This window comes from Kwoniella shivajii, chromosome 3, assembly GCF_035658355.1.
Source record: "Kwoniella shivajii chromosome 3, complete sequence".
Taxonomy (NCBI): Eukaryota; Fungi; Basidiomycota; class Tremellomycetes; order Tremellales; family Cryptococcaceae; genus Kwoniella; species Kwoniella shivajii.
Genome location: NC_085910.1, coordinates 746,033 through 758,953, shown reverse-complemented (window position 1 = coordinate 758,953; position 12,921 = coordinate 746,033). Strand labels below are relative to the sequence as shown.

Here is a 12,921-nt window from a genome sequence, read left to right as displayed (position 1 = left end):
TTTTCCCGCCATGATTACCTCCACGATGAACCGGGTCAGAGTCGAAGTTGGAATCCATTTTACCCTTCAACTTTGAAAAGTTGTCTGCTCTTCTTCGGCTTTCTACTGATATGAATTTCCATACCTTCACCACCCTTGAAAGCCAACACAACGCTTTCTTCCATTCCTCCTACGTTTCCTGATCCAGATGAAGAAGCGATTTTCTTTCTTTGAGCAATGATTTTCTTGGTAAAAGCAAAACGATCTTGCATTGAAGTGATTGGAATTTCGGGTGACTCAATTATCGATTTGAATAATTCATAAGGCAATTTTGAGAATATGGAGATTATCGTTGGATCAGAAGTTAGATTTGGGAATTCAGATGGAAGTTGGTGAATAATATAATCGATACTATATTTTAGACTCAACGAATTAGCACATTCTTTTATCGCTTGCTGGAGTAGAATGGGTGAGGATTGAGAAGAAAGCCTCAAACTCACACATCGTTCTTCAATCTATTTGTCCATTCACCATATCTAGGTTTGTTATTTTCCCAATTATCATTCAAGCCTAAAATGGTAGCTTGACCTTCGGATACTTGAACACTGCCATACATTGTTGAGTTCCCACTCCCGTTCCCGTTCCCATTCCCGTTTCCATTGACATTTCCATTACTGTTACCATTTCTGAAACCGTTTGAAAGTAAATCTGGTGATTGAGATAACCAATGAATATGATCTACAACATTCTCATGGTTGATCGAAGATCGAATGATTGTGTATGATTGATGGATTAGTTCTGGTATTCCACCGAATAAATAGGCAGTTGCAAGTATCGATCGGGCGTTAGTCGCATCAATGAGATTCTGTGAAGGGTCTATTCAGAGGGAGAACAGTGAATTACATGAGCCGACTCTCCTCAGCCAGTCCTCAGCCAACATGAGCAAAGTGAGAGAGGAAAGAAAAAGGCAAGGAAAAGGAAGAAGATGACTTACTGTAGAGATGTTGTAAAGCTATATGAACGGAATCTTGTGTGATGTTCTCGTCAGCGAAATTGAGATGTATCGTTGTTCCAGGAATGACATTCCGTAACAGATGTGCTAGATATGGACTTCTAGCAAGTATCACTTTTTGAAAATATCTCGAAAAGGTCAGTTCAGATATATATAGCGTAGAGAAAAAGAAGAGCAAGAGGAAAAGCAAATAACTCACATCGATGAGCTTTTAAACCACTTTGGAAAAAAGTCAAGTTGATATCAGTCCAATCTTGATGTAAATATCCAACGTTAAATGCCCAATTAGACAGATTGATAGCATGGTAAGTCGGATCCACTCTGATACAGCAACAACATCATGTCGTACATCAACCTTCCTTCCTGAGGTGGCAAACTACTAGAAATGTTACTCACCTCACTGCATTCTTGGAACTCTCACCTACACCACCAGAGCTTTCTAAACCGTTTGCGGTAGTCTCTACACCTGTGGCGGAAGAGTATGCTGGAGTGGAAGGTGTAGCTGATCCGTTTGAAGGAGCTAAATTGCCAGCAGGATTAACGGTAGAGGGAAACATGAGGAACGCCTAGGAAGTTTTGGAGATAACGGAAGGAGCTGAATCCTGGTTTATTTCGATCTGTCTACAGAAGAGGTTATAGGGTTACGAGCCTGATGAGAAAGGTCGAGCCAGAATTCTCTGGAGTGAGGCTGAATAGAAAAGGAGGAGAAGAATGAGAATAGAGGAAAGAGGAAGTGAAGAGAAAGTTGGTCTAGATCTTTTTCCCCCACTTCCTCTTCGAAGAAATCGTAATCAACCTCCACCAACCCAACAAAAATAATACTCTAGTATCCAACCTTCGTTCTTTCAAAATGAGGACTATTGTTCTCTTATGTCTTTTGTTCTTTCGACAAGCATAGACGTCTTTGACATCCTCCATTCACCCAACAGCCCAGTCCGATAGTCGAGCATAGCTGGCCAAGAATCAAGATGCATCGTCATGGTAGAAGACAGTTCAGAGCTACCGCTCCTACGGCTCCGGTTCAAATCCTTTCTCCGGCAGGAGACGATGAGCCATTAACGATAACGATGTTGGGTGCAGGCCAAGAAGTAGGGAGATCATGCTGCGTTATAGAACATCGAGGGAAGAAGATTGTTTGCGATGCAGGTTTACATCCTGCTCATCCAGGTCTTGGTAGTTTACCTTTTATAGATGAGGTGGATTGGTCTACTGTTGATGCTATACTAGTTACCCAGTGAGTTGTTACATGGACAAACTAGCTGGAACATTTGCCATTCACACGCAAAAGAAAATCCTTATCCGAAGAACAAGACAGGCGGAGGAAAGAGAGAACGTATGACTGCCAAATGAAACGTCAAGGCTAATATCTTACCATTCTCGCAGCTTTCATGTGGACCATGCGGCCGCTTTACCATATATAATGGAGAAGGTAAGTTGTCTGTGATCAACGCAGGAGACAGCTCGATACTGGATACTAACATTTGGTATAGACCAACTTCAAAGATGGGAATGGGAAAGTATACATGACCCATGCCACCAAAGCCATTTACGGTTTAACGATGATGGATACAGTTAGAATCAAGTGAGCCTTTTCCGCAGAAATAAACTCTTACCTGCCTGCCTCTGCTAATCGAAGCATTTTTTCACCCAGTGACCAGAATCCCGATATATCAGGAAAATTATATGATGAAGCAGACGTACAATCATCTTGGCAATCCACAATAGCAGTTGATTATCATCAAGATATAGTGATATCCGGTGGATTAAGATTCACACCTTATCATGCAGGTCATGTATTAGGTGCATCAATGTTCATGATTGAAATTGCAGGATTAAAGATATTATACACAGGAGATTATTCAAGAGAAGAAGATAGACATTTAGTAGTAGCTGAAATACCACCTATAAAACCAGATGTCATGATTTGCGAAAGTACTTTTGGTGTACATACTTTACCTGATCGAAAAGAAAAAGAAGAGCAATTTACTAGTAAGTTCTTTTTTTGAGATTTTTTGATTTCATTTGGTGATGGAATTATTGATTGTGCATTAACGCCTTTTCCATTCTACTTTTTCAGCCTTGGTATCGAATATCGTTCGACGTGGTGGAAGATGTTTAATGCCAATTCCATCATTTGGTAATGGACAGGAATTAGCTTTGTTATTAGATGAATATTGGAATGAACATCCCGAATTACAATCTATACCAGTTTATTTCGCTTCAGGTTTATTTCAAAGAGGTATGAGAGTGTATAAAACTTATGTTCATACAATGAACTCTAATATCAGATCAAGATTCGCTAGAAGAGATAATCCATTCGATTTCAAATTTGTTAAATGGTTGAAAGATCCAAAGAGGTTGCAAGAACATAAAGGTCCTTGTGTGGTTATGGCTTCTGCTCAATTCATGTCTTTTGGTTTATCAAGAGAATTATTAGAAGATTGGTCAAGTGATAGTAAAAATGGTGTAATCGTTACTGGTTACTCAATTGAAGGTACTATGGCTAGAGTAAGCACCACCCATCTTGCTAATCATACATACTTTGGCAACGACGACAGGCAAACTTCAGCTAACTCTGGAATAATTCATTTTTGATAGACTCTTTTATCTGAACCAGATCATATCGAATCGTTAAAAGGAGGAAACATTCCTCGTCGATTGACTGTAAAAGAAATTTCATTTGGTGCACATGTGGATTACGCACAAAACTCCAAGTTTATACAAGAGATCGGCGCTCAACATATCGTCTTGGTACATGGAGAAGCTTCTCAAATGGGTAGATTGAGAGCTGCTTTGAGAGATACATATGCTACAAGAGGTCAAGAGATCAATATTCACACTCCAAGGAATTGCGAACCATTAGTATTGACTTTCAGACAGGAAAGAGTTGTCAAGGTGAGTTTATTCATTCTAAATTTCAAGTTCACGTTTCTGCCGTTATGCATCATGTGACACCATACTGATTATTGGGACGTATGTTACGGTCGGCTTTTCAGGCAATCGGATCGTTAGCTACCAGCAGACCAATACATGGAACTCCACTTAAAGGTTTACTAGTCTCGAAAGACTTTTCATATACGCTATTAGATCCAAAAGACCTGAAAGATTTTACTGGTTTATCAACGAGTACATTGGTACAGAAGCAATCGATACCTATAGGAGTAGATTGGAGTGTTGTTAGATGGCACTTGGAAGGCATGTATGGTGAAGTCGAAGAAGGTCCAGATCAAGAGGGAAGAGCGTGTTTCACGGTAGGTCAAATAGATCCTATCATCCTGATCTTTCAAGACAAATGGCTGATGCTTTCCATATAGATAATGAACGCCGTCAAGGTCGTACAAATATCTGAGATAGTAATTGAGATTCAATGGTCTTCAAACTCAAGTAATGATATGATAGCAGATTCTGTTCTAGCTGTTTTATTAGGTATAGATGGAAGTCCAGCTACCGTGAAATGTAAGTCCACCCAATGCGTCCTTTTCAAAAAGAGGACTTTCTCGCTAACGTTCGTTGAGGATTTCCTTTTAGTGACATCAACACCCCACCAACATGCTCATCACGATCATTCCCACTCTCACACTCAACCGCATACCCATAGTAATGGCAATCCAAGTGAAAACAATGGAGAGTTCGATCGGATACAGATGTTCCTGGAAGCTCATTTTGGTGATGTGATTGGACCTAATGTTACTGTCAACGAAGGAGAAGAAGATGAGTTGCTAGTTATGACAGTAAGAGTGGATAACTTGATTGCTAAAGTTGATCTGATCTCAATGGTGAGTTGGCCATGTCATCTCTTTTTTGGCCTTCTCGGTCCAAAAGAGCAGAGAAATTTGAAGCTGATTCTGGGTAATTACGACTGTCTTAGCGAGTCGAATCGGACAATGTGGAAATGAAACGACGAGTTGAAAATGTATTGGAAATGGCTTTGACCACGCTGCAACCTTTATCAAGATCTTTCCTAGGCTCAGGTATAGATCTGAATCTGGAAAAAACCGAGTCTATCGCAGCGTAGAAACAAAAAGACGAAGAAGAACTAAGCAGGAATGATAGAATGCTCAATTGGGCAGAAATGAAATTAAGGTCAATTTGTTGTAATTATAATGACATGTCTTTTTGCATGGAATGATTTTATATGGAGTTGCTATATTGCATGATGGAATGACGATTTGCCTCATTTGTTTGGGCTTTGTTGATCTTCTGCATGAATGGTGTTAGATGCTTGTGATGGAGAACTCATCTCACAGGATGATTCTTTCCTTTGCTTCGAGTGCATACTTAAAAGTTTGCCTCCTTCTGATTACGACTGATAACCGCATCTGACTCGTCTTCTATGTATCGTCAACACTCCCACACGAGTATATTTGCTTCTCACATGCTTGATAGACCATTATCCCTTTCTTTCTAATTTTGAGAAAATTCATTCACTTTCGTGTTTTTACTAATCCCAAACGAGTTTCCCATTTTCAGTCAAAGTAGCTCTTGAACCAGGTGTATTTGAGGTATGAAGTGATTTTCCCCTTGATGAATCTGATTGTTTAGCAGCGTAGAGTTCGTTTATTCTTTCTCTATGTATTCATATCACCTTGTAGTCAGTACATGATCTAGCTCGATCTATCATTTGTTTACAACATTGTATCACAGTGTGTGATCCGGCACTCACCTCTCGAGATCCTTCTTATGTAAGGCCAACCTTCTTAATCTCTCAGCTTCTTCATTCGCTCTAGCTGCTTTTTTCTCTTCGGATTTTTTGGCATTTTTCTTCTGTTGTCTAGATGCTAAATCTGATGGCAAAGGAAGTGAAGTTGATTGAGATGCGAATGGATCTGATATGTTTAACGTGGAAGATTCTGCCATAATATCGTCAATGCGAGCCTCTCCAAACGGTTACTACGATATAACATTTAAAGTTAACTCATTTTGTACTCACTCTTCTTCTTACTGGTCACTACATCCCATCCATCATTTGTTTTGCTTTTGCTTTTGCTTTTGCTTTTGGTCTTACCGCTTGGCTCATCGTCTGACAAAGGGATATAATCATCTTGGAACTTATCTATCTTCCCTTTTCCATCGATGTGGTCATTTGCGAGGTTAACTTCCTCCTCTTCTTCCGATTTGTCTTCCTCATCGTCCTGATTCCGATTAGTGAATTGAGATGATATAGCGGCGAAAGGGTTGGCGGTTCCATTGGAATTGTTATTCGTAGATCCAGATCCAGAAGAGGAAGATGAAGTGACTTTCATTACTCTCGCAATTTGACCCGGTCTATCTTCAGGTGCTAGCATACTACACAATGAAATCAGCATGGTTTAGACGATGTACACTATAGTTCCTCGAATGAACGAATATAAACTCACTCGTCTACTTTGGTTTTAGGTTCTTTAGGTAATAACTTTTCAGCCAATGATTTCTTTTTCTGTTGTTGTTGTTGCGATTGTTGTTGTTGGGGTTCAGCTTGAGCTTGAGGTTGAGGTTTATTTCCCTGTTGTCGATCCGATACTATCTTTTCTTGGTTTACATCACCTAAAGAAGCTTTATCTGCTTTTTGATTATTTCCACCTTTACTCTTGTTTACTTTATTGTTTGAAACGCCTTTATTATTTTCACCTGAAGCTGCTCCTGCTCCTGCTCCATTTGGTTTTTCAGCTGATTGGCCAAGTGCGATCCTATCACTTTCCTTGGCGGTCTTTGATGGTCCAGCTATGGGTGGCGGGGATGAGGAAGAAGGTTTTTTATTCTTCTTGCTAGCTTTCTTTTTGGAGGATTTAGTGTTGACGTTCGAGATCGTGTTGGCGTTATTGGATATTGTCGTGGCTGATGAAGGAACGTATTGATAGCCCAAAATTAACACTACCAGTAACGCAGCTCCTATCAACGTTTCGTTTGATATATATGGCATCTTGCTTTCACCTTTTATCGCCTTGGATGGATTGGTTCGCTGATAGACTTACAATTGTAATACAAACAGGTAGGAAGTAAAGAGCAGATATGAGTGGGACGTGGAATTGCAGGTTGAACGACGTTCATAGTGGTGGCGGTGTTAAGCGGGGTCCAAAGTGGCATCCTACTCCTGTGGAATTCGTATCGTCAAATCAAAAAGTAAAGCGAATGTAGTGATATGATCAGGTCCTCGTGTGCATGATCATATATTTAGGGTGGGTATAAATATGTGTCTACATGCAAGGGATATTCCGATTCCTACTCTATCTCCAAGGTATCCATCCTTTCCGAATGATTATGTATTATGTGAATATAGTAATTTCTACCTCTATATAAGACGAGTCATCAATTCATCCTTTATTTCTCTACAGATATCACTTCTATCATTATAATCTAAAGCTTGAAGGATATACTAAGATCCTGGATGAGGTGATTTGTTTCTAGTTTACGCTTTTGCAATCAACCATTTCTCTGCCCACTTGACGATTATTGGACCTGCCCAAGGAGGAGTAAGGTAACTTCCTCCTACGCCAGAATCTACCCAAGCTATCGTACCCAATCTACCAATAAGCAACATTGCAGACCAAGTCCAAATTCTGCCCCAAATTCCACCAACTTTTTTACCTGTATATCGTTTAAACAAGACTTCGAGTATACATCCTAAACCTGATAATGGGAATAAGGCGAATAGTGGTAATAAAGGTGGATTAGGTGACATTGACCATTGACCTAAAGAATGCATAGCTCCTGATAAGATGAATGAAAGGAATAATATGTTTCCTGATGATCTTGGTAATTTGAGTAAACCAAGTATCAAAGAAGAGTAAAGGATGAAATGGTGCTACAGTGAGAGAATCATCATTAGTAATTGTACGTACAGAAGCGATTAAAACATGGAAAAACAAAGAACAAAGGAATCTACTCACTCTGAAAAACTGATGCCATCTTCTTCCCCAGAAATCCAATAGACTATCCGCTTTGAGGGGATTATCAAATAGATCGATTTCCCAAGATTCAGTTTCCCAAAAACCGGTTCCTACACAAATTGCACCTAAAAAATGATATCCCGCTGATATACCTAACCAAACGCCAACAGCTACACTTAATTCGACAGCGAATTCAACTAAATACCAAGGTGCGATGATCCCCGTTCCCATTCCCATTTGCTTTCGCCCAGATACTTGTCCAGAGTCCTCCAAGTCAAAAAAGTGGATGGATGGAAAGATTATAAATGTGTTTTCATGCGAGAATCGATAAAGGGCATTTGAAACAGGTAAATTTGATCCGATCGTATTTGATCCAAAATATCTTATCATATATAAGAAAGTGTCAAATATGATATAATTTTTAATCGCAATGGATAAATGTCGGATGAAAGCTTGTGTTCTGGTACGTTTGACTTTTGGCCAAGGTAACCATGATTCTTTATTTCGTTCATTGTTCAGATCTGGTATTGTTCTGTTGGAATCAATTCGAATCCCACCATCTCCTTTCGAGATACCATTTTTCAGCTGACCGTTACTCTTTGCTGATGTATTGATATTCACATTATCAACTTTCCCTTGATGGTCTAAATCTATAACACCTAATCCAATCCATCTAGCATTGACAGCTACGTCCAAAGCAGATATCAGGGGGTTTCTACCTTTCGCTTCAAAGTATCGATCATATAGGGGTCCTTTCATAAATCCAAATTCCGCATATCGAGCTGTTATATGCATGATGCCGATCCCTATACCGTTATTCAGAGCATTGAACCATGGTTCTGCGTACTTCAAAGTCAGCCTTGGCGGATCACGAGAGGTAGAATGAATGGTAAATGGTAGAGCAACAAGGCAGGAACAGGAATGATAAAATGATCCAATGATCCAATAATCGAATGAATTGATCGTCACACTATTTATATCTGAAATAGACTGCTATACGATGTAGAGAAAGAAAGAAAGAAAGAAAGGAAACGTAAAACACTTACGAACAAATCTATACTTCATTCCAGCCGCCCAGAGCATCGCTATTCCCATAACGCCCAACGCAATTCTATATTGTCTCGTCCATTCATATCTGAGTAATAACGTTTGACAATATAAAGGTATGAGAGGAATGATGAATAAGTGATACCAGTTATCCCATGAGAGAGGTTCAGCATTTCGTATCACATGTTCATGAATTGATTGAAATGGTCCAAATGGATTTGAAGATGAGAATAATATCGGAATCATGAGATTGTTCACAATATCACTCCGAAACTCAACTTGATAGATCAGCAGTGAGCAGTGACCCACGTGGTATAGAGAAGAAGTATTATGTTGGGATTCTTTACCAAAAGAAAATAAGAGGTGACGAGTGGAAGCTGAGTTTATATCGAACGAGATCTCGTCAATACGAGTATTTCAAACAAAGGCGGCAAATTCAATCGAACGATGATGATCTCTCAAAGACAAAAACGATCGAAAGCGGCAAAGGGCGAATGATTTTTCGCATTTGATTTGTTGCAAAAGCAGAACAGACGCCTAGGGAAGATCTCAACTTGGGATAGACAATTTGACTGAGAAGTCAACACACAGTGCTGTCATATGCGTTTGTTGGGCTGACAACTACCCATGCCAACAGGTCTGCCACGACAAACAGCTTAGAATATGGTCATACATGGTTGATATAATATATACAAATACACGCAAAACATATATGATATAAAAAAGCTACAAAGATCTAAAAGGTCAAAAACATATTTCAAGGTTGACAAACAGTATTTTACGAGGGAAAAAGTCAAGATATAAAGAGCGAAACAAACAAGCATGTTTAGGAGATATGATAGTACGTGAGGGTGTGAAATGATGGAGAAAAGTCAGGAAAACAGCAAGGTGAAGATAATGGAACAAACAGTATGAATATGTGGTAACGATAGTGGTAAATATCGAAATATGCTAAACATTGAAATAGAAACAGAGTAATCATATGTATTGGGTTGAATTTACCAGGATCACTGCACCAAGCAGTCCAGTCGAGTTGAATCGCTTCTCCACATCCGCGTAACGATAAGTCTAAGGAGTTATAGGTGGTGCTAGAGCCAAGTTGCTTTGACCTATATCTGGCTGACTGGGAAATCTTGATGTGGATGCTGCTGGTCTCGAATCATCATCCGCGAATAGGACTCTTGCTGCTGCGCCTAGACTGGGTCTGAAATTAGTTGGACTTTCAGGTTCAGGTGCATTTTGACCACTAAATCTTTTCATTGGTGAAGGTGAATGAGCGAGAAACATCATTAATTCAGCAGCGTTTTTATCTTCTTCACCTCTTTGATCAACCGAAGTAGTCGTACTACCACTATCCGGTAATCTATTTCTAGTATTTGAATCTTTTGATCTTGGAGTCGTATTGATTGATAAAGGTAATTGCAATGCACCAGGACGTAAAGAAGGTGATGTGGATCCATTACGTGCAAAAGCTTCTGGAATAGGTAATGAGTTCGTCAATCGATCATTTTTCGTCATTGCAGGTGCTGATAATCCATTCATAATAACGTTTGAATTTCTTCTACTGTTAGATTGAAGTGGAAGAGGTAAATCATCGTCTGAAATTCCACTTGAGGAAGAAGATTGTAACATGTACGTTAGAGCTTTTGCAGCATCAACATCTTGACTTGTTGTCAATGACGATGAATTATCTTTTCTTCTGTTTATCATGTGTGTCGAATGACTTTGTGATCGTTTCTTTTTACTTGAACTTGAATTTGAGTTATTGACTGCATTTTCAAGTCCATACCTCAAAGGTGAAGAAGGACCAGCACCAGATCCATTACCAAGATTGAGGTTTCCGTTGATGCGATCCCGTTCTTGCGCTGTGATCGAGCTTGAAGCTCTACGATGTATGTGATTTGACATTGGTGATTTCCTTTGTCTATTTGGACTGAGAGGTAGACCTAATCCAGTCAAAGATGTGCGTGATAGTGATAAGTCGGTATCGTCAGTTCTAGATCGTTTCTTTGGACTTGAAGGCGAAGTTGGATAGCGACCATGAGTAGGTGGCGGTAAAGGTTGCCACAAAACGTCGATCAGTTGCCATGGTCTAGAAGGGGAAGGAGGTTCGTATGGTAGTGGGGATGAGCGCGTAGGAGATTTGGTAATGGGAGATGAAGGGAGAAGCTGTGATTTTCGCGAGCGGAGAGGTGTAGGGGGAAGTTTCTGATGAACAAGAATGATAAGCATATCAATCAGCATCGAAGTGTTTATCAACATCAAAGGCGTTTCCTGGTCACGTTCTGATCCGCAAGTTCATGATTGGACCGAAAAGGATCACCACGCGATCGAGTTCAGAAGAACAGAAACTCACAGTCTCGATCTCCTTTATCGACATATCTTTCCATCCATTGGTAGCTTTCATCGAGGCTAATTCCAGACGTTGTTGGAGCGCTTGCATTTTCTAAAATATAAATAGGAGGCGTCAGTTTACTGCGTCCCTGTATACGATCTGGATTCTCTTGTTCCAACACTCTACTCCATCTGCTCCTCATATTCACACTCTAACGCGAACTGTGCGATGATTATCATTGATGCTATCTCTTTTCACTCGTCCCAAAATCGCCCTCCCGATCACCAGACGCTTATCACGCCAAAAAAGAACGGCTGCATGGAGACCTGGTGATAAACTTTGTTGGAAGGGTAACTCACCTTTTCCATTTCCATTTTCTTCAAGAATTTATCCATATCAATTTGACCATGTGAGTGTCCATGCCCATGACCATCATGATCATGATCATGACCGTGAGAATGGACGTGATCATCTTCACCTAAACCACTCGTACTTCCAGTAGATATTGAATGACTTCCTTCCATTGATCCTAGACTCATTGAAGGTGAAGCGTAATCTACCGCTAAATCAGACGGTGATGAAGGTGTTATATCTCTTGACATATTCATATCCATATCCATATTCATATCCATATTTTCATCTATAATTATATCGGGATCGCGACGATGGGTGATTTTAGGATACATACGTTGTGAAGAAGGTCCCGATTCTGAATTCGTATTGGGTCCTAAATTCGGTTCGGGAAGAGATATATCTTGTAATGGTTGAGGCGTCTTTGGTATTGGTGACGTGTGAGATGAAGGTGTTGAAGCTGATGAAATTACCATCGACATCTTTGAAAGGATATATGTATTTCCGTCAAAATCACAAGTATAGGTAGGAAGTACAGATCCACAACGAATATGAATAGATTGATTATATGAGATGAGAGTGATTGATGGAGGGGATGGGGTATACAGTATTAATTGAGATGGGATAGGGGGGGATATGATATGGGATGGTAGTGGTGAGAAACGCGTCGAGTGCGTTTATACGAATCTTGAACTTGCACCTAACTATAAAAAGAGAGGAATGGGAAGGAATGTCGTACTTCTTTTTTCTTCTTCTTCTTTTGGGATATCAGAGTCACTTCTGATCAGAGTCCAAATTCCTCAAAGGTCCCTCCACACCTCTTCACTGAATTGAAAAACCCAAAAAATGGTACCTTGGAACTGGTCAAGTATAGTTTTAATGGAGAGGCATGTGGGCCGATTATTGACAAGATTCGAAATTCAAGCTCATGAGGTATGCACAGTTCACAAATCAAAGTTGATGTTCCAAGTAGACATGCAAGCAGGTTGTTAAATTTGATTCTTGAATCTCCAAAAGATTTCCGCCTTGTGCCCTGTTTTCTCACTGCGAGTGGAGTAAATGACTGATGGTGCCGGTGACCTTGAGGTATAGTGATCGCTTCAATGCCGATGCCGATAGTGATAGCGACGATGACGATGATTGTAACAGTATGATGTGTTATGTATTATGTATCATTCAATATAGAAAAGAGGACTGTGAAAAAGAAGAATCGAAAACTCATTCATCTTCATACAGCGTGCAGCAAACCTCGCGCTTCCTTTTGCCCCTTTATCAATTTTGTTATTCTTTTTGAATTGAGACCAGTTTATGGAAATTACGCGTCTCAACTC

General features: G+C 39.9%; 5 protein-coding genes across 5 annotated transcripts; 1 reads left to right on the top strand and 4 right to left on the bottom strand.

The window, feature by feature from the left end:
* Nucleotides 1-59: 59 nt before the first annotated feature.
* IL334_002492 (uncharacterized protein) lies at nucleotides 60-1,548 on the bottom strand (the record flags this gene model as incomplete). The annotated part of the gene is made up of 5 exons (XM_062934236.1): nucleotides 60-390; nucleotides 480-855; nucleotides 974-1,105; nucleotides 1,191-1,312; nucleotides 1,388-1,548. The coding sequence occupies 5 exons, from the start codon at nucleotides 1,546-1,548 to the stop codon at nucleotides 60-62; spliced, it is 1,122 nt and encodes a 373-aa protein (XP_062790287.1).
* A 411-nt stretch (nucleotides 1,549-1,959) lies between these two features.
* Nucleotides 1,960-5,006, top strand: IL334_002491 (endoribonuclease YSH1; the record flags this gene model as incomplete). Its single annotated transcript, XM_062934235.1, has 10 exons — nucleotides 1,960-2,225; nucleotides 2,375-2,420; nucleotides 2,482-2,573; nucleotides 2,643-2,980; nucleotides 3,069-3,499; nucleotides 3,590-3,886; nucleotides 3,988-4,242; nucleotides 4,306-4,447; nucleotides 4,520-4,767; nucleotides 4,860-5,006. The coding sequence occupies 10 exons, from the start codon at nucleotides 1,960-1,962 to the stop codon at nucleotides 5,004-5,006; spliced, it is 2,262 nt and encodes a 753-aa protein (XP_062790286.1).
* Nucleotides 5,007-5,432: 426 nt separating this feature from the next.
* Nucleotides 5,433-6,890, bottom strand: IL334_002490 (uncharacterized protein; the record flags this gene model as incomplete). Its single annotated transcript, XM_062934234.1, has 4 exons — nucleotides 5,433-5,559; nucleotides 5,655-5,841; nucleotides 5,922-6,277; nucleotides 6,349-6,890. The coding sequence occupies 4 exons, from the start codon at nucleotides 6,888-6,890 to the stop codon at nucleotides 5,433-5,435; spliced, it is 1,212 nt and encodes a 403-aa protein (XP_062790285.1).
* Nucleotides 6,891-7,376: 486 nt separating this feature from the next.
* Nucleotides 7,377-9,150, bottom strand: IL334_002489 (uncharacterized protein; the record flags this gene model as incomplete). Its single annotated transcript, XM_062934233.1, has 3 exons — nucleotides 7,377-7,772; nucleotides 7,858-8,696; nucleotides 8,904-9,150. The coding sequence occupies 3 exons, from the start codon at nucleotides 9,148-9,150 to the stop codon at nucleotides 7,377-7,379; spliced, it is 1,482 nt and encodes a 493-aa protein (XP_062790284.1).
* An 822-nt stretch (nucleotides 9,151-9,972) lies between these two features.
* On the bottom strand, nucleotides 9,973-12,072 carry IL334_002488 (uncharacterized protein; the record flags this gene model as incomplete). The annotated part of the gene is made up of 3 exons (XM_062934232.1): nucleotides 9,973-11,112; nucleotides 11,261-11,350; nucleotides 11,599-12,072. The coding sequence occupies 3 exons, from the start codon at nucleotides 12,070-12,072 to the stop codon at nucleotides 9,973-9,975; spliced, it is 1,704 nt and encodes a 567-aa protein (XP_062790283.1).
* Nucleotides 12,073-12,921: the final 849 nt, after the last annotated feature.